This window comes from Electrona antarctica (assembly GCF_951216825.1).
Source record: "Electrona antarctica genome assembly, chromosome: 1".
NCBI lineage: Eukaryota > Metazoa > Chordata > Actinopteri > Myctophiformes > Myctophidae > Electrona > Electrona antarctica.
Window position 1 is genome coordinate 42125336 of NC_136806.1, and position 27621 is coordinate 42152956.

The 27621-nt window shown below is 43.4% G+C and overlaps 2 protein-coding genes across 4 annotated transcripts; both read right to left on the reverse strand.

Moving 5' to 3' along the window:
• Window positions 1-166: 166 nt before the first annotated feature.
• Window positions 167-17082, reverse strand: efemp2a (EGF containing fibulin extracellular matrix protein 2a). Of its 2 annotated transcripts, none has more exons than XM_079510883.1 (12): window positions 16948-17082; window positions 10867-11123; window positions 10031-10079; window positions 9418-9621; window positions 8446-8568; window positions 7510-7626; window positions 7026-7145; window positions 5960-6079; window positions 5492-5618; window positions 2123-2318; window positions 1530-1968; window positions 167-1178 (listed from the first exon to the last, which is right to left on the reverse strand). In XM_079510883.1, exons 2-11 carry the CDS (start codon window positions 10966-10968, stop codon window positions 1804-1806), a joined length of 1323 nt encoding a protein of 440 aa, XP_079367009.1. In that variant the 5' UTR covers window positions 10969-11123; window positions 16948-17082; the 3' UTR covers window positions 167-1178; window positions 1530-1803. The 2 variants fall into 2 exon arrangements, with proteins under 2 accessions (XP_079367009.1, XP_079367008.1); XM_079510882.1 differs by having other exon boundaries at window positions 167-1206.
• Window positions 17083-19969: 2887 nt separating this feature from the next.
• On the reverse strand, window positions 19970-27228 carry fibpa (fibroblast growth factor (acidic) intracellular binding protein a). Of its 2 annotated transcripts, none has more exons than XM_079501691.1 (11): window positions 27118-27228; window positions 26539-26623; window positions 24835-25033; window positions 24436-24562; window positions 23575-23675; window positions 23146-23279; window positions 22116-22224; window positions 21871-21934; window positions 21324-21410; window positions 21063-21160; window positions 19970-20186 (listed from the first exon to the last, which is right to left on the reverse strand). In XM_079501691.1, exons 2-11 carry the CDS (start codon window positions 26621-26623, stop codon window positions 20117-20119), a joined length of 1074 nt encoding a protein of 357 aa, XP_079357817.1. In that variant the 5' UTR covers window positions 27118-27228; the 3' UTR covers window positions 19970-20116. The 2 variants fall into 2 exon arrangements, with proteins under 2 accessions (XP_079357817.1, XP_079357818.1); XM_079501692.1 differs by lacking the exon at window positions 27118-27228 and adding an exon at window positions 27007-27059.
• Window positions 27229-27621: the final 393 nt, after the last annotated feature.

Consider the following 27621-nt stretch of genomic DNA (forward strand, 5'->3'; position numbering starts at 1 on the left):
TTTTACTTTTGTCTTTTAACTTGAGACAGTTGTAGGAAAATTGATCGACCGGCGGTAGACAACTGGAAAATGCTCTTGTGGGATTAGTCCTAGGCCAGAGGGGCGTGTGTTCTTTCCAATCACTGAAATTGTCCCCAGACACAGTGAATTTAGCAGCAGACGAGACGAAAAGGGATATCGTTTTATTTTAATTAAAAACTTGGACAAAACAAGTACAACATGTTCAATAATGCTGACAGACAAACTACAGTGAGTGGGAGGTGCTTGAGTTTATGGTGGCTCAGACACAGTCACACAGAGAGAGAGTTGAGTCACGCTTTGATCTCGCCGCAAAGCGGGATGTTGCCTCCTGTAGTTCCAAACATTGGAACTTCCTCATTGAGATAGAAAGAGAACTTCTGTATTCCATTCTTACAATGGGAGTCATGCTAGTGAGTAGTGATGCAAATTTGCAATTCTCTCTCTCTATGGGTCGGGTGGCTGGAAGTGGGAGGAGCCTGAAGGCTGAGGTCTGATCTGAGTGGTTACTGAGTCATGTCAATCAACAAGAAAGGAGACTGGCATGTAGATAAATGGTGTAAAAGAGTGAAAACAGATGGCTGGTGGGTATCTCTACTGTGACAACCATTTCTTAAGGTGACAATGGTAGAAAGCTTTTTTTAAATAATTATTTTGTTATCACCCAACACAGCTGGGTGAAAAAAGAAGAATAAAAAAGAAAGCGGTAAAGCACACACAAAACAAAACAAAAACACAAAAAGATTTTTTTCTTTTATCACCAGGCTGTATTGGGTGATAAAAGCAGTGAAGTGAATAAAGTTCTTCAGCATAGAATCCATTAGAAATGTATAGCTTTTTAAAAAGTAAGCATATTGACCACATAACAATGTTGTCAGACAGATATACAGTAAACCATAATCTCAACCATGAGCAGTTTAGAACGGAATCATAAGAAATGGGGAAGGCAGCAGAGGGACAGGTTAAAAACACACTGCAAGTTATCAGTGAATCGCTTAACACCCCAGTTTATCAGTGAATCACTGAAGACTGAGTTATCAGTGAATCACTGAAGACTGTGAGTTATCAGTGAATCACTGAAGACTGTGAGTTATCAGTAAATCACTGAAGACTGTGAGTTATCAGTGAATCACTGAAGACTGTGAGTTATCAGTGAATCACTGAAGACTGTGAGTTATCAGTGAATCACTGAAGACTAAGTTATCAGTAAATCACTGAAGACTGAGTTATCAGTGAATCACTGAAGACTGTAAGTTATCAGTAAATCACTGAAGACTGAGTTATCAGTGAATCTTTTAAGGCTGCAAGTCATTAGTGAATCACTTAAGACTGTTAGGGCAGTATTATGCGTGTCTTAAGTACCAGGTCTTATGACTTAACTTAAGACCTGGAGGCGTGGTCAATGCTGTTTGGCCACTCAGAATAGCCAAATGGCATTGATCACGCCTCCAGGTCTTAAGTTAAGTAATAAGACCTGGTACTTAAGACATGCATAATACTGCCCTAGTTACTTAAGAGTGCATATTATAAGTCAGTACTGGCATGCTTCCAGTCCTATACTGTGTTGCGTAATCGCTGTATGCTCTTAACAACTCATAAATGGCCATCTGACAAATACGTAGGAGAAACCAGCAAAGATGCAACATCCGGTGACTGGTGATAATGCATGGGTGAACTGCTTTGACCTCTTTGGATTTGTACACTGGTTTACATCTTCTGTCATCTCTTTTTTTGATGTCTGTGTTTCTCTCTCTCTCTCTCTCTCTCTGTAAGCCCAGGGATGTTCTAGAAGGCGTAGGGGCCGACGTAGATGGAGAGCCTGAGGGCGGAGCTTGTCTGGTAGCTGCTCAGCAGGGGGTTGATGGACACCATCTCCAGATCCAGTGTGTACTCCATAGGTCCTGTCACAGCACGGGCCAAAACCAGCATCGCACTGATGTTGTTGATTTGCTGTAAGGAGGTGAGACGACAACAGGAATGTAAATAATAATAATGTACCGTGTTTACTGGTTTTCACTCCAATTGCTTCTGTGGAATTACATCTCCAGATCTACTGTAATTCCCTTCCAAAATCTTAATTATCATCATTATCATCTTCGCTCACCCTGATGTAGAAATCTCCACTGTCGTCTCCAGAACGGATGCGGAAGGTGTTGTAGGCGCCTGGGGACACGCTGGTGGCCTGGATCTGGAAGATGTCTGAGGGGACGGAGCGCTCGGAGGTAATGCTCATGTAGCGATGGACGATGGAGAACGGCAGGTCTCGACAGTCAGGCTTGTTCACAGGACACACACAGCGGCTAGACACATGCGGGGGACAAGATCGAGAGATTTAGACAAGTTGCAGATCAAATGCATTATGATTTTAGTAAAGGGACTAAATAAATCCTATTTTTATATATCAACTACACTACAATATATAGGACCTTTTAATTGAAAAAGCTGCAGAGTACTATACGGTTAGTCAAGCAAAAAACATTAAAGGTGCAGTAAGTGATATCTTTTGGTTAACTTAAAACAAAACATTTTTTTGCTCAAAGAAAATTTGTATTTAGTGTATGTTCAGTAACAACAGAACCTGTCCCCCCAGCTCTCTGATAAACAGAACATATCCACTAGTAACAACAGAACCTGTCCCTCCAGCTCTCTAATAAACAGAACATATCCACTAGTAACAACAGAACCTGTCCCTCCAGCTCTCTGATAAACAGAACATATCCACTAGTAACAACAGAACCTGTCCCCCCAGCTCTCTGATAAACAGAACATATCCACTAGTAACAACAGAACCTGTCCCTCCAGCTCTCTGATAAACAGAACATATCCACTAGTAACAACAGAACCTGTCCCTCCAGGTCTCTGATAAACAGAACATATTCACTAGTAACAACAGAACCTGTCCCTCCAGGTCTCTGATAAACAGAACATATTCACTAGTAACAACAGAACCTGTCCCTCCAGCTCTCTGATAAACAGAACATATCCACTAGTAACAACAGAACCTGTCCCTCCAGCTCTCTGATAAACAGAACATATCCACTAGTAACAACAGAACCTGTCCCTCCAGCTCTCTGATAAACAGAACATATTCACTAGTAACAACAGAACCTGTCCCTCCAGCTCTCTGATAAACAGAACATATCCACTAGTAACAACAGAACCTGTCCCTCCAGCTCTCTGATAAACAGAACATATCCACTAGTAACAACAGAACCTGTCCCTCCACCTCCAGCTCTCTGATAAACAGAACATATTCACTAGTAACAACAGAACCTGTCCCTCCAGGTCTCTGATAAACAGAACATATTCACTAGTAACAACAGAACCTGTCCCTCCAGCTCTCTGATAAACAGAACATATTCACTAGTAACAACAGAACCTGTCCCTCCAGGTCTCTGATAAACAGAACATATTCACTAGTAACAACAGAACCTGTCCCCCAGGCTCTCTGATAAACAGAACATATCCACTAGTAACAACAGAACCTGTCCCTCCAGGTCTCTGATAAACAGAACATATTCACTAGTAACAACAGAACCTGTCCCTCCAGCTCTCTGATAAACAGAACATATTCACTAGTAACAACAGAACCTGTCCCTCCAGCTCTCTGATAAACAGAACATATTCACTAGTAACAACAGAACCTGTCCCTCCACCTCCAGCTCTCTGATAAACAGAACATATCCACTAGTAACAACAGAACCTGTCCCTCCAGCTCTCTGATAAACAGAACATATCCACTTTGGTTGCTTTCCTGTATGTAGGGCGGCGGTGGCTCAGGGGTAGAGTGGCTGGATGGTAACCGCAAGGTTGCCTGTTCGAACCCGGGCTCCCCCAGAGTTAGTGTCAAAGTGTCCTTGAGCAAGACACTGAACCCCAAATTGCTCCCGATGTGCTGGCTAGTGCCTTGCATGGTTTCTGCCGCCATCGGTGTATGAATGTGTGTGTGAATGGGTGAATTGATGCACAATCTATGTAAAGCGCCTTGGATAAAGGCGCTATATAAATTTACCATTTGTAGTAAATGTGTATTTTTGACACCTTTTTGCCATACAATAAGAGCGAATGGAATCACTGCTTCTGGAAGCAATACTGGAGAATGTCTGACAATTGTAATTCAGAATTTGTACTTTTGAATACTTGAGTATTTACTTGAGTATATACTTCTGACACACAATATCTGACACAACAGATAAAGATGATAATATCAAAGTAGACTTATTTCATGCCCAGGTAAGCTATACAACCCAAGATTCTACCAATGTTCAACATTGCTTTATTGTTCATGTTGAAACTATTCCACATGAACGCAAAGTCAAAATCACGTTTTGGTTTTTCAACAATATAGTTGAAAGACCCTTTTCTAGGGAACACTGGGTCAATCTATAACACCTGTTATTCTAAATACCTGTAAAATAAATGTCAAGATGGCCAACATGGTCAAGACGAGCCTTCAGTGATTAGTACATTCCAGTAGTTCATAATTCAGCCAACAGGGGGTGCAGTGTGATTATTGTAAAGGGGAAGTAGAACTGTCCTAAAAAGCTAAACTAAAATGATATTTGAACAGTAGCCATTTTCCCATCTGTTTTTCTAAAACACATTTATACTACAAAAGCAGCTTTGAAGTATTAACAACTCCCCACACCTGCTACCAATCAACACTTGTTTCACCATCCTAATAGTTTTCTAATTGTACTGGAACACGTTCAACAGAGAAGGTCATGGAGTTGGACAGATATATGGAAAAAGTAATGGGAGTAATCTAGCGATGTGAGCCATGCTCCATACAGGGACCATTATATTTTGAGATGAGAGCCAGCACATATTTTTGTAATGGCTTAAAGGTGTTTGAGTGTGTGTATGTTTGGGGGACTGGGGGTTGGGAGGGTGGATGGAGGGGAAAAAGAGAAAGCATGGCTATGTTCAGACTGGCAGCCCAAATCCGGATTTGTGGCCTATCCAAATTGGTTTTATCAAGTCAGAACAGCAAAAGGACGCATGGAAAGCAGATTTGAACCACATTCCTATAGGTGGTTTGAAATGCAATACAAATCTGATTTCTAAAGATGTGTCTCAGTCTGGACACTGAAGCCTCACTTATACTTTGACTTATAAGTAGCCTTGCCGAGCCATGAGGCCCATAGGGCAGGAGCCTATCTCCTGTTTCTGTAGCGTGAGGCAGCTTGATGTACAAGTACACCCCCTGGACATGACGCTAGTATGTCGCAGGGACTTACCCCCAATCCAACCCTTGATGCTGAGTGTCAAGCACGGAGGCACTGGGTCCAGAGTCTTTGGTATGACCCGGCCAGGGATTGAACCCCGACCTCCCAGTCTCAGGGCGGACACTCTAACCACAAGGCCACTGAACTTTGACTTATGGACGATCGAAAATAGCTGATCTACAAGCCCACCATGCTCTGCAGTCTGAACAAAGCATAAGTAGCTTAAGCACGTTGTAATGACTCACTTATCAGACACTTGCACGTATGGTTCCTGACAGCGGTTGGTTTCCACACACTGATAGCGTCCATGGATATTCACACAGGTCTGAGACTCTGTGCACTGATGCTCTCCTGTTTCACACTCATTTATATCTGGAAAAGGAAAGGAGAGGGGAGGAGAGGCGAGTTGAGTTGAGGTGAGGTGAGGTGAGGTGAGGGGAGGGGAGGGGAGGGGAGGGGAGGGGAGGGGAGGGGAGGGGAGGAGAGGAGATGGGAGAGGACTCAAACAATATAGACATGTGCTGTAAACGTGTCAATCAGTTGTAGCATAGTTCATGGCTGTTTTAAGTTAAGCATGACTCAATGAAGGTTCTACAACTAATTTCATTACCAGGTGCACAGCTTGGAAGAATGTATTCAAAACAGAGGAATCACCAGCACTCAGAGAATAGGGTCATGGTTGTTTAAGTCCAGACTGAATACGTTGTTCTTACCTTGGCACAGTCTGGTGCCCAACAGTTGATATCCCTCCGGACACATACAGGAAAACCTCCCTGGTTCATTCACACACTGGTACTGGCAGAGATAACTGGAATAGCTGCACTCATCGATGTCTGTGGAGACATGGGAGAACCCCGCATTACTCACAAACACAGCATTGCACGCACCCACACACACGCACGCACACGCACGCACGCATGCACGCACATACCCAAATGCACTAATTTGGCACAGTAAAATCCTCAATGTTAATTTATCTCTGAGGTTGTCAAATGTACCCAAGTAAGGGTCCATTTGGGTATATATTCCATTTGAAGCAGTAATGGAAATATGTTTTTTACTACTATTACTTCCAGTGTGCATAACAAGTGCATTCATTCATTCATATTTACAGTATTTACCTAGGTATAGCGTGCGTCTGTCTGTCTGTCTGTCTGTCTGTCTGTCTGTCTGTCTGTCTGTCTGTCTGTCTGTCTGTCTGTCTGTCTGTCTGTCTGTCTGTCTGTCTGTCTGTCTGTCTGTCTGTCTGTCTGTCTGTCTGTCTGTCTGTCTGTGTCTGTCTGTCTGTCTGTCTGTCTGTTTATTTCTGTCTGTCTGTTTTATTACATTATGTTTACATTGTAGTCATTTTTAGCAGAAGGTTTCATCCACAGCCACTTACAACAGGTGCAACCACAGAAGAGGCTTCAATTCATGGACTGCTTTGCTTGCATTACAAGCAACTAATATTTAAAAAGTCTAAGGTCGAAGTCCATAAAGCTCAGAAAATGCTGCAGCCATCTATTGAGGATCAGATCATGAGAACTTGGCAAACAACTAAAGAAAAAAAGATGAATGTTGTTTGCTACTATGGCAAGTTTGAATATGCAGCATGATGCTAGTCTGGTGATAACACAGAGGCACATTTCTACTTTAATGTGTTTTGTCTTTTTTTCCATTATAAAGTTTTGTTTTGTTGTTTTTTTGACAGTGATGGATTATTACATTGATGCAACCAAATGAAAAAAGAAAAAGCACCAGCGGTATGCCGGTATCCTTGAAGTTGTCATAAAGTCTTACCGTTGCAGGCGAAGCCATCTGGGCCCAGCTCATAGCCCTGGTCACATCGACAGAGGAAGGTGCCATATGTGTTGTAACAACGCTGAGAACAGGGCGCTCCCATCTCACATTCATTTACATCTGAAAAATGGAGGGGAAGATTAGATTTACAGTATATTTGTATATTTCTTAAAATGCTGTGTTGTATTTATGTGAACCATTCCTGTGTGTGTGTGTGTGTGTGTGTGTGTGTGTGTGTGTGTGTGTGTGTGTGTGTGTGTGTGTGTGTGTGTGTGTGTGTGTGTGTGTGTGTGTGTGTGTGTGTGTGTGTGTGTGTGTGTGTGTGTGTAAAGAGAGAGGAGAGAGAGAGAGAGAGAGAGAGAGAAACCAAGAAAATCCCTACATTTCCTTGGATGTGGATATATGATTCATATTTTAATTATTTTCCAAGTACGCAAGGTGTGGGTTATTTTATTCTGTTCAACAGCAGGATTGTGGAACTCACCAATGCAGGAGCGGTTATTTCCTGCCAGCTGGAAGCCGGGCTCACACTGGCAGGAGAAGGAACCGGGAACATTGACACAGCGATGCTGACAGTAACGATACCTGCACTCATCAATGTCTTTGAGAGAGACAAAAGACAGAAAGACAGACGGAGACACACAAAGAGACAGAAGTTAGCATCGTCCTTCCACAAACATTTCACGAGTTAATTACGCTGCATTTCATGACTAAGCTCCATCTGGCATCTCATAGTTATAGTATGCATCTTTCATAGATAAGTCAGCCAAACCAGTAGACCATACAAGTGTTACTACATGCCATTGTCTACTGTCAACATTGGCCACAGAGTTTATAAAAAACAAACCTTTTACCCCAAATTGCTTTATTTTTTAGATATCATGTTACTGAATGCACCTGAATGGTTTTCGTCATTCGCTAAAATAAAGTAATCTTCAAACTAAAATTTGAGTTCTAGAAGCAGCACTTGTAAGGAACTACTAAAAACTGTATCGGAGCAATAAAGTAATTTTAGATCAAATAAATGGCATCGTGGTTTTCAAAAGAATGTATGACCTATACCTAGCAACTTTTTCCACAGTTTCAACATGGTTGGCAGTGAATGACATTTAGAAATGTACAATCTACTAAACAAGTCTACACTCCATACCCTTATGTTTTCACAGTATGTACACATTTGTTGAAGATAAAATCAACCCATTATTGGTGAAAATACCTAAATCAGTTAATATAACACCAAAACCAGTTTAGCCTGTTTAACATTAACAACCCAAATCTCGTATGGGTACAAAGTCCCTGGCAGAAAATATTTTCAGATGGGGGTCCATGGTAACATACATATTCATTTGGGGGGTCCTTGAAATGAAAAGTTTGAGAACCACTGCTTTGAGTAGAGGTCAGATGAAGGAGATGAACGTACCGATGCACTCGGTGCCAACCTTGCGGTAACCGTGGGGACACTGGCAGGTGAAGGCTCCGGGTGTGTTGATGCACTGCTGGCTGGGCTGGCAGTCATGGTCATCTCTTTCACACTCGTCCACATCTGCACGACACCACGGCCACAGCACACCACAGACAGATTGCAATTAGCACGACATAATCATAACCGAGACCAGAGCACTAAACGCTACATGCCCTTTGATTTGCGGTCAGCAGCTGAGAATGTCCCATAAATGTTGAGTCATTCTCGCTGTGTCACGCGTTCCAAATCAACACCTCCCAGCACAAGTAGCTCTGGGCCAGTAAGAGTAGCCAGGCCAGCTGATAAAGCACAGCAGCGTGTGAAATCTCTGAATTCCAACAGTGTGTCTGTCTGCAGACGCGCACATACACCCACACAGCTCACACCAGCAGCCGGCCCACACAGGCCAAACACCTGCTGTGGCCACCTGTCCCTTAAAATCTATGCTCTTCTGCAATACACGCACGCGCGCACACACGCACGCACACACACACACACACGCACGCACGCACGCACGCACGCACGCGCACACACACACACACACACACACACACACACACACACACACTGCCCACTCATCCTGGCTGTGGCCACCTGTTCACCTCCAGCCCATCTATCCTCCCCACTCCATCCCTCACCTCTAACACAGACACCCACCCAGTGGTGGAAAGTAACATTTACAGCAATATTTAAGTATATTTGATTTATGAGGAGGTACTTTTATTGTACTAACATTAAATGCCATTCACAATGAATGGCCAGTTTTGAGTGTTTGTGCAAACACAAACATTGAATGTCATTGACAATGAATGGCCAGTTTTGAGTGTTTGTGTTTCTTCATGACCAAAATAGGGGTGCCAAGATTAATGTGGTTAAGTGTAAATTTGGCCTAAACAGCCTCCTCTACTTCTCCACCTGACAGGTACCCACCCACACAGCTGTCTCCCTGGGGTTCGTAGCCCACAGGACACGGGTTGAAGGGCTCGTGGTGGTGGTCGGCGGTCGGGGTGCTGGGAGACTCTGGAGCAGGGATGACGGAGGCAGAACGTGGGAGGCAGAGGTAACCTCCATAGTGGTTGAAACACTTCATCTCCCCTTTGCAGGCGTCTGGGATGGTCTCACACTCATTTATGTCTGACAGGAAAGACAGGAAAGTAGCCATTATTGTCTGCCATTATTATTACAATTTTGTGAGATGTTAGGTTCGTGCAAAATGTTGAAATTAACCTTAAGGTAGGAGGAGTGAGATTCAGTACTAAGCTATTGTACAGTAAGTAAGGTATTATTTTACTTTGAAATGTAACACGACTGAGAGTCTAAAAGAGCACCAGTAGCAGCCCCTAGAGGCTCTGTTGCTCCTTACACCCAACAGGACCAAAGTGGTTTCATTGAGCTGACCAACATTGGCATAGAAAGAATAAAAGGAAAAATATAACAATTATTCATCATGGAAGATTTGATGGGGGGGGGGGGGGGGTAAATATATGTCTGCATTTGTCTGCGTACATGAAGGTGAAATGATTTAATAGGATTTTCTGCGTACCTTTACAATGCTGAGTGTGGGAATCCCATTGATACCCATCTGTACATTCCTACAGAGGGAGAGAAATAGAGAGAGGGAGATTAATTTAGGAAGAGTGTTATAGTTACATATCGTATCATCGCTGTCGAGTGGAAACTTTGTATGTCCAAACCGTTCCTTTATTACCACTATTAAAAAACAAACAAACAAAAAAAGGTTTTAAAATAGTGAAAATAGCTGATCTATAATCTCAAAACAACACGTCACATCACAGCACGTTTTGAGCTTGTAGATCTGCTATTTTTACTTTTTTGTGCGACTCTTGTTTGATGAAGCAGGCTGTTAATGTAGGCTACAAAAAAAGTTGAACAATGGATATATACAAGGTTTCTGCCCGACAGCGGCAATATGTATTCAATATGCATACACTTTTCATATGGTTGGAAATGGTCTAACTCTGGTCTAACCGTTTTATTCTAGAGTAGAATAAAACAGTTGTCTAAACAGTAATAAATTACGCAGATATACTAGAAATCTGCACTAACCCCCCACCCCCCAAAAATAGCTCCCACCAAAAACAGATGTGAGACTATCTGCTACAACCACTATAAAATATTACCATGGTAACATGTCTAGAACCACAGAACACAAGAGAAGATAAGAGAGCAGAGGTTCAGATTTGGAGAGAGGCCTAGAAAACATTGATATCAGCGAACAGAGAGGATGCAGAGAAACATGGAGAGTCAGATAGAGAGAGAGAGAGTCCTTCATCCATCCTTAGAGTCAGATAGAGAGAGAGAGACCTTCATCCATCCTTAGAGTCAGATAGAGAGAGAGAGACCTTCATCCATCCTTACCGTGTAAGTGTCACTTTCAGTGGGCGGCTGTGAAATAACACTGTGGAGAAGCACGGACACACACACGCACACACACACCACTGACACACTAATGCCCTGCATGCTCAGGCACTGGCTGGCGGGAGAAGGTGCAGGTAAACACACACTGTCAAGCGCACACACACACACAAACAGGCACACAAACACACACAGACAACCGGCCGACACAGGTAATGGATGGGGATGAGAGAGAGGAGGTTGGCTTCAAAGTGGAATACCTGAGAGAGAGAGAGAGACAGAGAGAGAGAGAGAGAGAGAGAGAAGCAGGCGTTAGAAGTTTGGGGAATCAAAATATTTCAATTCATTCTTAACATATGCAAGTGCTCTTCAGGGTGTACACACACGCCCTGTGTGTGTGTGTGTGTGTGTGTGTGTGTGTGTGTGTGTGTGTGTGTGTGTTGTGCGTGCGTGCGTGCGTGCGTGCGTGCGTGTGTGTGTTGTTCCTATAACTGAAGTGGATAAATCAACTACAGTCAGGTTCTACAGTCAGAACACATACAGTAGCTATTTGTCAGCTAAAACAACTTCTCCCTTAATGCAGGCAAAAATGAACGCATGAATTGTCCCTGCAGGTGAAAATGTAAATATAATGACGTACTCTATATCCTTCAGCTGAAAATAACAGAGTCAACAGTACAGAAATACTTTCATGTTAGCTGGTCGCACACAACCACCTCTGTGTCCGCAGTCTGGCACGCTGCAGCTCTCTGGAATGAAAGCAGTGGTGGAACTAAGTATATTTACTCAAGTACTGTACTTAAGTACATTTTTGAGGTATCTGTAGGTGAATATTTAATACGCTTTTAAGATACAAGGATTTATCCTGTGATTTTTGTATATAGTCAAACATTTTGCAGTATAGTTGGGGTCACATGAGTTGGTGACAGCTCCAAGTCTGAGTTTCTCTCTTTTCAATAAATGTTTAAATTATTAAACTATCGATTATTTAGTTTAGTGTATCAGAACCTTGCCTAATCATCTCACAACCCCTGACTGTAAAGAAAGTAGTTCAAACAAGCTCCACATTCAGCAGCTCAACAGTACCATGATGCTGCTTACCAGTATTCATATTAAAATGTCATATATAATACGGTAATACGTATATCAGAGGAATCAAACACGTACTTTTACTTTTAATACAAATCTATCTATATGTATATCTTTCTATACGTGTGTACTTTTAATTAAGTGGTTAGTTTCTTTATAGTTGTATTGGTACTTTTACTTAAGTAATACAGATTTAAGTACTTCTTACAACTCTTAATGAAAGTGTTGCTGGAAGCTGCCTCTGGAGGTTGCTTGTACCGTGTGACAGTGGTGCCTGCCGTCTTGGGCAATTATCTGCCTACTTTACAACACACCGACTCGGTGTCAACAGCTCCAACACCAATTCAGCATCTAAGAACAAACCCCCATTGTTTTCATTTGTCCTCGTGGAAGGGAATCTCCTTTCTGGATGCTGCCATTGTGTTTCTGGGTAATACAGCATTTGTCTTAGTCATGCTGTGTTATTTAGTAGAGTATGGGGGAGGCATTATGCTCTTTGAGCAGAGCAGTAACACGCTCTGGGCTCCGCTCCCAGTGTGCCTGTACTCATGTCTGCAGACATCTTTCATAATATTCCTGGAAGGAGATCACCACTGTTTAAGCAGAGCCTGGATGTAGACAAATGTTCTACCCCAGCCTCTCCACCCCCCACCCCCACCCCACCCCAAACTGCAGAAAACAGGCCAAATGAAACAATAATAAAACATTCTCGTAGCAGCCGTTGTTTGCAGAGCCAGTCAGCTCCAGTCAAAATATATGAAAACGAAACGTATAATCATTGCCTGGCTGACGTGTCTACGTGCATATGCGCGCACACACACACACACACACACACACACACACACACACACACACACACACACTCCACAGGCCACATTGAGCGGATTGCATATTGTTGTTGTGCCACAGAGCGATGTTCACAGACAAACATTTGACATCTGACATCACGTAACCACTTCATGATCTCTGTGTTGGGAAAGGCAGAAAAACACATTCTCGCCCCAACATCGCTGATGGTAACTCATCCCCCTGCCTGGCAGTCAGATGGCCACAATACGGAATACGCTACTACTCCAGCGTCCGAATTGGCACTGTGGTCAACTTACAGCCGGCAAAAATGTGACCCAAAACCACCCGAAAACAAACTGACCGCCAGTCCAGGGTCCAGTCACTGTCTGGGCCCTGACCGCTGTGCGAGGGGAGACATGGGAGCTGCCCTGCCTGTGCATGAATCCAAGTGGCGGTGGACCTCTGGAATTCCCGTGGCGAGGATGTGGGTCCAGGAGCTGCAGGGTCCAGCTGGGATGCCCTGCCGTGGCAGCCGTTCCCAGGGTGTCCGTTTTCTGGGGATCCCCCACCCGGGGTTCACCCGGGAGGACAGTTGGTCACCCAACCTCTCATCTCACTGCGTGGCGTAGGTGAACGCCCAGAGGCCTAGAGCAGTGCAGAAGGTCAACCTCTCATCTCACTGCGTGGCGTAGGTGAACGCCCAGAGGCCTAGAGCAGTGCAGAAGGTCAACCTCTCATCTCACTGCGTGGCGTAGGTGAACGCCCAGAGGCCTAGAGCAGTGCAGAAGGTCAACCTCTCATCTCACTGCGTGGCGTAGGTGAACGCCCAGAGGCCTAGAGCAGTGCAGAAGATCAACCTCTCATCTCACTGCGTGGCGTAGGTGAACGCCCAGAGGCCTAGAGCAGTGCAGAAGGTCAACCTCTCATCTCACTGCGTGGCGTAGGTGAACGCCCAGAGGCCTAGAGCAGTGCAGAAGGTCAACCTCTCATCTCACTGTGTGGCGTAGGTGAACGCCCAGAGGCCTAGAGCAGTGCAGAAGTTCAGCCAGTGCCCTTTGAGTGACTACTGGATTGTTCTTCCTCAACACTGGCCAGTGTTCTCTTCAACGCTTTCTTCCAAGACTTTTGGTGGTACTGCACCAGCTATCATACCACAACATTATTATTTCATATTGTTTATAACACATTTGGTGGATCAGTGTTGGCATGGCCTCTCAGTAACATCTGCTTAAGTACATTTCGCTTAAGTCAGCCAAATTTAACAAGCAAAATGTCTGCAGGCTCATAAATGTCACCTCTTGGGGACCAGGAAAAACAGTCAAGAAGACCACACACGTGCACGCACGCACGCACGCGCGCGCACGCACACACACACACACACACACACACACACACACACACACACACACACACACACACACACACACACACACACACACACACACACACACACACACACACACACACACACACACACACACACACACACACACACACACACACACACACACACACACACACACACACACGTTAATAAAAATACACACAGACAAAGAGAGCAGGCTAAAAGACAGGTCATGTGTTGTAGTGTATATATTGTTCTGTTCTGCTTGGCGGTGCGTGGAGCATCTCTTCAGCGCGGTTCTACAATACGTGGCCCCCAGGCAGGCTGCAAACCCAAGGTTCTACAACACGTGGCCCCCAGGCAGGCTGCAAACCCAAGGTTCTACAACACGTGGCCCCCAGGCAGGCTGCAAACCCAAGGTTCTACAACACGTGGCCCCCAGGCAGGCTGCAAACCCAAGGTTCTACAACACGTGGCCCCCAGGCAGGCGGTTCTACAACACGTGGCCCCCAGGCAGGCTGCAAACCCAAGGTTCTACAACACGTGGCCCCCAGGCAGGCGGTTCTACAACACGTGGCCCCCAGGCAGGCTGCAAACCCAAGGTTCTACAACACGTGGCCCCCAGGCAGGCGGTTCTACAACACGTGGCCCCCAGGCAGGCTGCAAACCCAAGGTTCTACAACACGTGGCCCCCAGGCAGGCGGTTCTACAACACGTGGCCCCCAGGCAGGCTGCAAACCCAAGGTTCTACAACACGTGGCCCCCAGGCAGACTGCAAACCCAAGGTTCTACAACACGTGGCCCCCAGGCAGGCTGCAAACCCAAGGTTCTACAACACGTGGCCCCCAGGCAGGCTGCAAACCCAAGGTTCTACAACACGTGGCCCCCAGGCAGGCGGTTCTACAACACGTGGCCCCCAGGCAGGCTGCAAACCCAAGGTTCTACAACACGTGGCCCCCAGGCAGGCGGTTCTACAACACGTGGCCCCCAGGCAGGCTGCAAACCCAAGGTTCTACAACACGTGGCCCCCAGGCAGGCGGTTCTACAACACGTGGCCCCCAGGCAGGCTGCAAACCCAAGGTTCTACAACACGTGGCCCCCAGGCAGGCTGCAAACCCAAGGTTCTACAACACGTGGCCCCCAGGCAGGCTGCAAACCCAAGGTTCTACAACACGTGGCCCCCAGGCAGGCTGCAAACCCAACACGTGGCCCCCAGGCAGGCTGCAAACCCAAGGCCTGAAGCCTTTCATCTCAGTCAGCATTGCTACCGCTGGGGGATAAATATATATTTTTACATTATATTCAGAGACGGGAGAAATTGCTCCCAAAACCACACTGTAACATAATGGCTCCCTTCAGAGATGTTTTCTCCTGCTCTGTGCTTTGTCTCGCTGGCAGTGGCAGTAAAGCACACTGAAAATGCACGGATATATTGCTATATATGACACGTAGGATCTGGCAGGGGATGATGGACTGGGATCAGCAGGGAAGGCTTGTTCTCCGAGACACAACTCTCCTCGCCGTCCCTCTCTGACCCCACCTACAGTAGTGCTGCTAGCATTTGACAGGACCTGTCAAATGCTAGCAGCACTTTAAAGTATATGTAGTACATAACATGCTGCCTTTCTGTGGATTGTCGCAAGGCAGCGTTATCTATGTTGTGTATGTTTCTGTCCGTGAGAGTGTGATCGAACGTATAGCTTAGCATGATGGCACCTGCTCCTCCTGTTTGATGCGGCCACATGGCTGGCTCGGTCAGAAAGTGTTGTAATGCCGTAGCTCAGTGATTCTGAAACTGGGGTACGCAGACCCCCTGGGGTCTGTGAAGCATTGTTGAAATTGTATTTTTCATATATAAATAATTTTCATATTTTGGAAGCGGCACTTCTTTACTAGCCAAATTACTGCACCTGATAAAAACTTAAGCCTACACACACAGCGACTCAATAACCAAGTGGTTATGGCTGTAATCACATGGGCTCAAATGCCTGACAGCGAGTCCCTGGTGGCTGGTTCGATTCCCGGCCAGCTGGACCATTGCTGCATGTCTACTCTACTCTTTCCAATAAAGGCTTAAAAAAGCCTACACACACTCCAGTGCAACAGATGTTAGTGGGCCATTTGGTGTCTTTGGTCTTTGGTGTTAATTCCAGCCTGGTTCAATTGAAACAAACATCTAAACTTCACATGACGGGGTGTTTATTGACCCCTTGTGACAGCAACAAACCAATCAAGTTTCAATGTGACAGAGATAACGAGATAACTGCTGCCACAATTAGTGTTGGACAGCATTTCATGCAAAGGGGGTCCAGAGAGAATAAGGTTCTTTGCTAAAAGCAAGGTCCATGACTCTGCCTTAGGTCCGTGGGAGGTATGAATAAACTCTGATTGTGACATAGATGTCAGTTGTTGTGAAACCATATATACTGTGGCTGGGGAGGTAATTTTGCAATACATAATAACGCACCTACTCTTTGTTACTCACTGTGTGTGTGTACCCCTCTCCCCCTCACTGTCTTACTCACACTGAAACACATGACACAACTAAAACACACACCATAGACCAGAGCAGAGGAGAGCAGAGCAGTGGAGCTGTGTGTGACGTGTAAGGCCTCCCAGTACCGGAGTGAAAGTGAATGAAAGACTCCTCTTCCTCTCCTGTTGGTGACAGTCACTCGCCGATGAATTCATTCACCCACCCTTTGATTTCCACAAACTTTCTCCCACATAGCAGAAACATATGTCAAATGATCGACTGCACACACACACACACACACACACACACACACACACACACACACACACACACACACACACACACACACACACACACACACACACACACACACACACAAACTCACAGACAAGCCTCTGTGAGTCCTCAGGTTCCAGTCTTCTTCTGTCCTGCTTTTTGTCCAAGAGGTCTATTGCGTCCTCTCTGCGTGTTGCATTGGGTCCCTGGTGTGTTGGGAGTGTTCCTGCTGCCTCTGTGACCCTGAGAGTGAGAAGAGAGACCGACAGCTGGAGAAGCTGAACGCATGTGAGGGAGGGAGAGAAAGAGAGAGAGGGAGAAAAGACAGAAGGAAAAAGAGAGAGGGAGGAGAGAGGGACAGCCCATTCCTACCCCCCCTCTGGCCCCCTGCGCTGCCATCTTTTACTCTCCACCCCTCCCCACCCCCAAACCCTACGCCGCCCCCCTCTCTCTGACCCCCCAGGATGCAAATTCCTGGTCTGCGGCCCAAATTCCAAAATTCCAAATCTGTCCAAATCGCAGGCAGAACAACAACTCACACAGATTCACACACACTCCACCTCCCCCGGAATCGCCCACCCCCAACCCCGGCTGCCCCCGTCCCCTTGCCCACTGGTCACACAACACACCTGTTTTCATTTAAAATGCCCCCCCTCGAGAGCCCTGAGCCCTCCCTCCCTCACCCCATGCTGCCTTTCTCCATTTACCCCCCTTTCTCCATTTATCTATCCCTGACCCCCCTCGATCGTTCTGTCTTTTGAGTGCGTGTTTTTTCCTGTACAGGGCACTAAAGGCTGTTAACTCTGCCTCTCTCTCGTTCAATATGACATGAGTGGATATTTATAACTGGAAAGAAGTTAGCGGAATGTGGATAAAAATTAGAGGAATAGAGAAGGAGGGCAGAGACCGATAGACATGACCAAAGTTGTTCCTACTTTTCATGAAACACGTATAAGCTGGAGGTTGTTTTTGGATCAAATGCAGGCAGGAGACCAGGAGCTGCTATCATGACTTCATGCAGTACATTCTGCTTTAACTGCACTCATACTGTACATTCCCAATATATTACACACATTACAGCATCTAGTATAGGATTTACAGTAGTATTTCATTTTACTCTCTCCAGTTTCATATGACAGGAGAAAAGTAGATTAAAGTGTTTTTGTCCTAAGCCCACATAGTTCCAAGCATACTTTTTAACTCTCCAAAGAACTTCCCACACTATAAATCCAATTGAAGAGTTTCATTCCCATGAGATTGCCCCAGTTTAAAAACGTGACTTCACATAACAGCCATCTATTGACTATCAATGTTATTAGGCATTAACCTTTACCAAATAACAGCTTTTCAGGGCTCATATTCCTCTGTAGGGATAAGATTGACACCGTACGGATTTGCTTAACACTTTTCATCATGAAGCCTGTATTCATTTTCTTGTAATTGGGGGTCTTATGTGTCTTTTAAAATATAGAGCGATGAACATCAGGGAGCAATCTTATTTTCCAAAGTGGATAATACAGCAGTAGGGAATGTTACTCTTCAATTACCCCCAAACTGTTTGCGTGTATTGTGGTTCAGCTGGTGTAGGAGATGACAGCTGTCATTACAGGAGGGAACTCTTGTTAAAAATCGCACACTCAGTCACTCAACAACCCCCCGGCTTGACAAATTGTGCCCCTCGTGTTGGTCCCCTCTCCACCCGGCCACACACAGACACCCCACACATTACTAATTAGCGTAGGACTCCACTCAAAACAAGTTCAACAAGTTCTACAGGAATTTGAGTAGGATTATGCTGTATTATATGAAATATTAAAGTTATACATTAAAAGCTCCATTAACTTCCAAAGGTCCATCTGCAAATGCTAATTATGTTATCCAGATGTATATTGCTTACTTGTTCACATATACTATGTATGGTTAGATGAATGTATGCTGTTTGCTTGTTTTTTTTATGTATGTTATACAGTATAGGCTGCTTGTACAACCTTGTACTACCAAACTGTCAATGTAAAAGCACTCTTAAGGCTCCCAAGTAAAACATATGCCATGCTGTGTAACGCATTTCACAGGTTCTGGATTCGTTTCCATATGCTACAGCTGGGTTTCAGATAAAGTTGTCAGACCCTAATTTGGGCCCTGCTCAGGATGTAGTAATAATGCTGAATTCTGGGAAACCATGGGTAAAACATCTCTGCAGGTAAATCTGCTATTTTTAAAACTTTCCGGAGTGGTACTGGTTATAATGGAAATGTAAAAATAAATAAAAAACACAGAACTTCACAGGTTCTGGAAAGTTTTGAGTTTATGGCAGGTTTATGGCAGAACATGTCGTTTAGACAGATGCTAGATTGGACGTTTACTTGGTATCCTAGTTACCTTTGTATCACCCATTGTTTTTCTTTGCACTTTATTTACTTGACCACCTACCCTGTCGTGTTTTGTGTTGTTGCACTTTGTAAGTCCCTCTGTGTAAGAATGTCTCTTAGTCTTAAATGCCTAAATTGTTCAAATAGTAAATTGTCAGCTATGTTATATACAGTAGTGTACGAAATTGATCATTTTGAGGCACAAACTATATACACTATAGTATATGTCGTACAGTAGTAGTACTTATACAATCTCCAAGAAAGAGGGGAGAGGCAGGTCTTGCTCATATAAAATATCTGCAAGGAACTGGACCACTTTCATTTTCTAAAGGCTTACCTGCCTGGGACTCTACTCTACTACAGTTGAAGACTTCATATAACTAGTACTAAGTTAACAGTTGATGAACTGAATTGCACCTAGTGGTGACGTTTGAGCCGAAGGGGTTTCTGTGTAAATCTCCTGCCCTCTTCAGTTGTGTTGTATGTATTTCATCTCAGTTCCAACATAACAATCACACCCGTGTGAAGTGAGGGGCGCTCTTATCATTACACATCATCATACATCATCTCATGAACAACTGAATTTGTGATTGGTTAGCAGATTTGCCACAAATTTACATCATATTTGGCAGACATTTGACCTAATTTCTCCTTTCATTGTCAATGGCAAATATGAGACGTGTGTGGACAAAAGCTGTATATAGGAGGGGCTAGCACCCCTCAAAAAAAGAAAGCAAATGCGCAAGATCCATAAAAGATTGATACTGTAAATAGGTTCATTTTTATTTACAAACTAATATACAGAACAGAATACAGAGACTTTGATGCTCAAAATGGAGGAGGATGCAGAAAGAACAAATATAAAGCAGAGAGTTGGGAAATCCGAGAGGAGCAGAGAGGAGAAACTTCTCAGTCGTGGTACATTTTCAAGACACAACTTTTGACAACACCCATGTATCTGTCCCATATAATCTGATGTCTGTGAAAGAGAGAGAAAGTGATGGAGAGAGAGAAGTGGAGAAAGGGATGGAGTGATGGAGAGAGAAGTGGAGAAAGTGATGGAGAGAGAGAAGTGGAGAAAGGGATGGAGTGATGGAGAGAGAAGTGGAGAAAGGGATGGAGTGATGGAGAGAAAGAAGTGGAGAAAGGGATGGAGTGATGGAGAGAGAGAAGTGGAGAAAGTGATGGAGAGAGAAGTGGAGAAAGGGATAGAGGGAGGTTGGCGAAAGAGAGGGAAAGGGGGACAGATTTAAGAGCAGCAGAGAGGGGAGAAAAGAGAGAGTGGAGAGAGGGGGAAAATAGAGCGAGGGGGAGAGAGAGAGAGATGTTAATAAATCCATCAAAACAACTGACGAAAGCAGGAGATGAACATTTCTTATGATGAAGGCGTGGTGACGTTCATAAAAATTAAGCAATCTGCTCATTGGTCATAATGGGGGGTGTGTTGTGTGATGAATATGTCTTTGTTGAGCATGTAGTGGTGCAGGGTTGTGTAAACCGTTAAGTACATTCCAGAGTGGCCCAGCGAGAAACAAGGTAACTTCAGTTTAGCAAATCAAACGGGAGATAGGGTGACACCCACTGGCCAAAGAGGCACATTATTGTCAGTTGGCATTAGCTAAAACCTGTCCTTATGGAAGTTCTGGAGTCGGCAATTGGATATAACCTATTGTGTGCATTTCATTGTTATAGGTGAAGATTTACACATTTTCAAAAGTAAAAAAAAAAATCGAAAAGCAGTCTCCCTTGGGGGGACCGGCCTCAAAGGGACCCGGCCTCCCGCGTTTTTCTCACTTGTACTGGTTTCTCAGATACATTACTTTTTTGCACGGAGGTATTATCTTTGAGAACTTACTTGAACGTGTCGAGTATGTGTGCAGAGTTGGTGTAGTGAGTGAGATACAGTTTCATGTCTGGCCCTGTCCATCTGTCCGAACGGCAAGGCTCAATAAACTGAGAGAGAGAGAGAGAGAGAGAGAGAGACATTACATCACACTGTCTCATGGGTGGCATTAAAGTCAGCAGACCTTGCAGCCATGTGGGGTGCAGGTCGGCTGGGCAGCTGAATGGTTCCTCTTGTTTGGGGGACCAGAGTTTTAAAAACAGACAAATGTACCTTTTCCACCAGGTCAATGAAGAAATCTCGGACATCCTTTGTGTTTGTTAACTTGGCAGCAATGTTGACGAGACCTCTGGAAAGATTCTGAGAGGACAATACAGCATTTGTAGCAAAGAATTAGAATGATGCTAGAGGGGAAAAAAATCTGTATTCAGTACCATAATATTTACTACTAGTGAATGACAATAATTGTCAATTCAATTGAATTTAGTCTACTGGATTATCTATCTAAGACAGGCAAATTCAAATTGTTTCTCAAATCTTTAGTACTGACTTTTACTATGTGGTTTGCAAGTTGAAGTGATCAGATCGGATTGCTATCGGATTTGTGAGGTTGTTGATCAGCTATTTTCGGTGAGCATCATGAGACGACAAACCATAAATCAGGCTTCAGTGTCTAGACGGAGACATCTTTAGAAATCTGATTTGAAAGTGGTTCAAACCTGATTCGCAAAAATAAAACCATCCGATTCCTATTTGGAAAAGGTAAAACAAAAATCTGATTTGGACTGCTGGTTTGAACATAGGCTAAAATGTTTCTCACCTTAAAGTTTGCCTCCATCTCTGTAAAAGCTTTAGTCTTTCCTCTAAGAGCTGTACAAACAAGACTGAACAGACAGGAAATATTGTATTAGACTTCATAATCCAAAGCAAAAATTATGATATAAATGTTCAACTTCCATTACAAAAGAGAAAACTGATTTACAGCACCTTGCATGCTCAATAATAACATAACAATTTACATTTTCAGCATTAGATTTAGCATCAAAATGCATGAGCTTATGTCACCTTTTGTGCTGATCCAGTAGGTCCTTGTCTGTTATTAAGATTTTCAGCTCTTTCAGGTCATGTAAGAACTCCTTGTCCAGATCTACGTCCATGTCTTCTACCATGTTATCTGTCAAGAACAACTCCAGTCAAACACGCAATGAGTTCAAATTCTTTGTAATATTATCTAAATGCACTACCATCAGTGCAACATTGTAGATACATTCTGTAGATGCATGCAGTCATCCGATCTTAGATCTGTAAATTGCAGTTGTTATATATTTGCGTTTGTTCTGGTTTACTGTGTGAAGAACCAAGACAGCAGCCAACGAAGCCAATATCTTTGTATTTTCAACCTAATTGTCATACTGAAAAAAGACTTAACCAACTTGACAAGTTTAACTAATTCTACTTGGTCTGGTCTGGGGGACCTAGCTTCAGTTTATGACGCTTTTAAAACATGGGTGCCCTCCAAGCCTTGCAAATCCTCATTAGAGACCCATTTGTTCAGGGACTGACAAAACAACCATATAATAGTTTTAACAGAGCAGAATGTTATATTGCTGTCTGGAGGTGAGCTGGTGAAATGGAGAACATGTGTTGTTCAGAAATAGACTCATACTCAATAAAAATTGTGACCTCGTATAAGTGTATTATTATTAAATGAAGGCCAAAAGTTCTGCTTTTAACTACAGTAGTATACAATACATACTGGGTAGCACAGAACTAATTGGTTTAATTTGCCTTCAGTGGACTTTGATATCCCTTAATACTTAGCTGATTCTAGTAGGACCTCATACTTATTCATGGCAATCTGAAATTAACTTGCCTCACCTACAATAGGACAGAAATAGACTTTACTGGAGACCAACAAAAACTTTGCAGGAGCATCCGTCTGCCCTTAAAGCCACTTACAGATACAGTACACTGCTCTAAAAGGAGCTTCGTAACAGTTTACAGCAATCAATCATCATTGATTGGGAAATTCAATCCTCTTTCTCTGTGTTCTTAAGGAGCCGCAGATGGCCACAGTGTAGCAGAGAGGTCTCACCAACAGCTCCCACTGTCCAGTTGTTGATTAGCTGTCCAGCACAGAAGGCAAAGTCCTGAAACGTGAGGTACTGGAGCTTTCGTTTCCCCGTCTCAAATCGGTTGTTGGCAAAGAACACAATGGCCGCATAATCCCTGAAATAACATAATGATCTTAATATCACATTTTAAAACTATTGATACAAAGTCTGTTATGAAATTTTGCTTATTCAAGAAATATATATAATCAGCGAGCAAAAAAAACAAAAGAAAACATGCATCAACAAAATATTTCAAACCAGGTGAATTTGATTAAATAAATTTGAGCAAAGAGGCTTCGTAGTTCTCAACTCTTGTTCCTGGTGTAAGACTAGACCAGTCTCCTTCCCCAGGACAAGAGCAGATAACCAGTGTGTAAGTCCTACTACAGTGGGGAGTGGGGCATTATTACCTGGCCAGTTTGTCAGAAAGCAGAAAGTGATGACGGATGTTCTCCACCAGGGGTCCCTTCAGTTCCTCCACAACTTTAAACACACGCTTGAAGTTGTCAAACTGAAATTCAAGAGATAGAGAAATATAGTACAATGACTAGAGTTTAATATTGGATCTCAAAACTAAAACAAGGCCCTCCTGTATAAAAAGACTGTAAACTTCTAAATTGATAAGACCAGTCAACATTTAGCTTTATTACTCAGCTTTGTTGACTACAGATTGGTCAATCATGGCATTCAGCGGTCTGTTATTTCCGGTGTGCCATCTTCTTCCAATAATTGTATTGACATTGTCAACCAATACACTCTTCTATGGTCCTACCCGACACCTCGGTCGAAATGTCTCAATGAAAGAGTAGGGAGCCCACCTCCAGCCACTGCGGATGTGCTAGATGTCCATACAGATTGGTTAAAATAATGTCTTATTCATTTAACAGTAAATAATGATGATGATAATAATACTGTAGTCCCCTTAAGCTGTTGTTATCAGTATCACTACATTTGCAAATACATTAAATATGTCTTCTGTGGGGAAGTGCCATATGGCCCCTGGGGAGCAGTTAAAAGTCTTGCTCAGGGACACTTCGACACTTGAAATTAATGGTTGGTGTCAAATGATATATTTTGCTTCTATCTAGCCGTGTAACATGCAGGATGATGTATAGAGAAAATACCCCATCTTTGGGGCGAAGCCGTCATGGTTTATTTTAGAATAATGGTCGCCTCATAGTACATTACCGGTAACACAATGACTGCCTCACTGTGCATGACCTCTTACACAATTACAGCCTCATTGTACATGACATATTTCCAGGTTTTACCTGTCGCCTGCAACTTTTCAGCGTTATGCCTGTCTTCGCGCTGACATCATCCAAGTCTTTCTTGGTTCCTTTAGAGAGTTTTTTCCCCAGAACCTCACGGACAAATACATCATCAAATGCATAGTACCTATTTAAAAAATAATAATAATAATTACAGCAGGGACAATTTTGTACAAATGACTGTATGAAGAAGCAAGCCCAAAGCGAATAGGAGAAAAAATACAAATCACACATTACATTGCTTGTAATGTTGTGTCTTGTAATCCCTTGTATTGTTGTGTAGTGTTTTGTAATTGTGTTTTATAATAATACTGTATGTTTAGTGCATTGACAGTCATCACCATCAAATACCAACAAATATAACATAACATGGGTTAACAAAGTAAGTTTAACACACACCTCTCTATGAGCATGGCCTGTCGATGAGGCGGAATCTGGAACAGGAGTTGGTTGGCCAGTTTGGTGGGGCTGTACAGGAGACGCTCACACATCTGGAAGGTTCTGTACTGGTCCATGGTGTCACTCAGCAGAACATCTGCACTCGCCTCCCAGTCCTCCAACACTCCACCCTCCATACGCACCTTCACTGCATCGTTCACTGAGACGAAACACACACTTGTTTACACATAGTAACTGACAGAGTCTGACCACTCATTACTGTAGATCCCATAATCAAATTGGACATGCATGTCTCTGGTGCTTTTCCACTGCATGGGGATACAGGAAAAGTGGGCACCAAGGAAGAGTGGACACCTCAATGTTAAATTAGCATTTTTTTCCAAAACGTAAAATAATTAAGAATGTTCAATGATAAGTCTTTTAAGTAATCAGACATGACTTGAACCTGCACGGTACATTTATATCATCAGACCTAAATTCACTCTTACTGTTACCGGCTCTCTCCACTTAACTACTAGCTGTTTCTACCATGTACATTGTTTTCTACTGCAGATAGCCTGAAATGTAACTGATCTTCACAGCGACAACTTCAACTCCACCACTTTGCATAGGAGAGCACTAAAACAAAATGGTAACTTGTCTGGAGCACCATCGTTGCCCAGGTGGAGCCTGCAGAACCATTGCGGCTAGGGATGCTCCGATCAGGTTTTTGGGACCGATACCGATCACTGATTGTTTTTCTCATGATTGGCCGATAGGTCCGATACCGATACTGATCTTGTGAAATGTTTCAAATTTTAATATTTCCAAAATTATTATATGTCAAAACTGTTCCTGTGTGTGTAGGCATGTCACAAAAATGCAAAATGGTATTATATAATTATATCTGATTGACATTTATACCACTTAAATGGTGTAAAAGATCAGTTTCTCCAGATAGGGTAAATTGCCGATCACAGATAGGGTAAATGCTGATTACCGATCAGAGGAGTGGACCTGGTGAGACGTAGGAGGGGCCGGACAGGAGTCAACCTACAGAGCCTAGTCCTTCCACGCACCAGATTGATCTACCTCCCAGTCCCGGCAGAGTAGTTCCTGAGCAACGGATTGTGTGGCCCTGGTCTTTCCCTAATGGGGCTGATCAAGGGTAGCTACTGGGACGTAAGTCAAGACTTGATCACCCCGGCTGGGTCACCTGAGTGAGGGGTATGATTTTGCGAGACCCGAAACCCTGGTGACCTTGGGATACATCACTGAGGATATGTCCCAGGTGCATCCATGCAATGTTTTTTCGTTCTGGAAGTGGAAACCATATCTATTTCACCTGTAAAAGTCCGTTAGTGGTAACCTATTAGGTGAGGAATGCCAAGGCGGTTGCAGTCAAAACACCATATCATGTAATGTTTATATGAACCTGAGAGTTATGAAGTTGTTTAACCTTATAAAGTGGATGTTTTATTTTATTTTACCCTATAGCCTACTTCATGATGTGATGAATAGCAAAGATTGTTTAACTTAAAAATATATTGTTTTTCCTTACTTTATGGCCAAATTGTATGTGTAGTGTTTAATTGGTATACATACAGTACACAAAAGTTTACTAAATATGGGGGGGGGGGGTATTTTTGGGACAAGAGGACGAAATCCTACTGATAAAGTATGCTGTGATCAGAAATCATTATACTCCATGTTCAGTTCATATACCTGTGTAACCATCCAACCACAGCCGATACACTTCTTCATCCATGATGGTGGTATTACCCACAAATACATCAAGCTCCACCGCCATCTATGAAGTTAGGAGGTAAATCATATTCATACTAGTGCAACAAACATCAGTGATATAATAATAATTCTAAGGTAGTACTGCACTAGCCCTGGCCCCTCTTGGAACCCTCGTAAAATGTTTCTGAACATTTGGATGTTTAAAGGTAAACATCCAAATGTCAGAAACCTTTTACGAGGGTTCCAAGAGGGGCTAGCCCTGGCCCAGAACGTTAACGAGTTCTAGTACAGAAACCACAGCTAACGTGACTTGTTATTTGTCAGTGCTGTTCCAGATACAAAACAGGTAGGCTATAATACAAAACCGAATGGCTAAAACGTTCACTTTATATTTCAGCTGAGTTCACTACATTATTCCCATGGCCACTTAATTAGCTGTTAGCTTACCGTCGTTAGCCTCTAAATAGCCAATGTCAACTGTAAAGAAATTAAAAGTCAACCGATTAAAGCGTTAGCTAAGAGAAACCTAGTGCGATAAATCGACTATAGAATTGTTACCTTTTAAGACACGTATAACCAACACACCACCACTGTGTAATGACTGTCTTGAATGAAATCACTCTCTAATGTCAACAACAGCAGCAGCCATGCACTTCCGGGTGTTACACCAACATTGGTGTCCTCCGGAGGCTTTTACCAAAAAAGGCTGTATATATTTTTTGTAACTGGAAATAGAACATAATATTCTTCAGTATTCATGTTGTGCAATGACAATAAAATAACGATTTTACCATTTTGTCGGACATAAAAAAATCCAAATTGGCAGGATAATGTGTGTAAAAGTATGAATGTAAAAGACCCAATTCTATTTTGCATGCTTTCTCTGATGACTTTCATTCTTGAATACACTAGCACACTAGCCTTAGATCAAGACTATCGTAGATCTTATTTTATCGATTATTGATAATCCACGATCTAAGGCTACTTGCACACCATGTTTTTTTTAATAAAAATGTGCCCTTTTCTGAGCACATGATGTATTTTGAGGTGTGACATTTTGCA

Bases quoted from the DNA above. Each gene is read 5' to 3' on its own strand.
- fibpa (XM_079501691.1), bottom strand. From the start codon at position 26,623: ATGGCGGTGGAGCTTGATGTATTTGTGGGTAATACCACCATCATGGAT. The intron at 25,034-26,538 runs GTATATGAACTG...GTTTCGTCTCAG, and splicing joins GTGGTTGGATGGTTACACAG to TGAACGATGCAGTGAAGGTG. The intron at 21,935-22,115 runs GTGACATAAGCT...CTGTCTGTTCAG, and splicing joins CTACTGGATCAGCACAAAAG to TCTTGTTTGTACAGCTCTTA.
- efemp2a (XM_079510883.1), bottom strand. From the start codon at position 10,968: ATGCAGGGCATTAGTGTGTCAGTGGTGTGTGTGTGCGTGTGTGTGTCC. The intron at 10,080-10,866 runs GTAAGGATGGAT...CTCCCTCTGTAG, and splicing joins CTGAAAGTGACACTTACACG to GAATGTACAGATGGGTATCA. The intron at 7,146-7,509 runs GTGAGTTCCACA...TCCATTTTTCAG, and splicing joins AAATAACCGCTCCTGCATTG to ATGTAAATGAATGTGAGATG.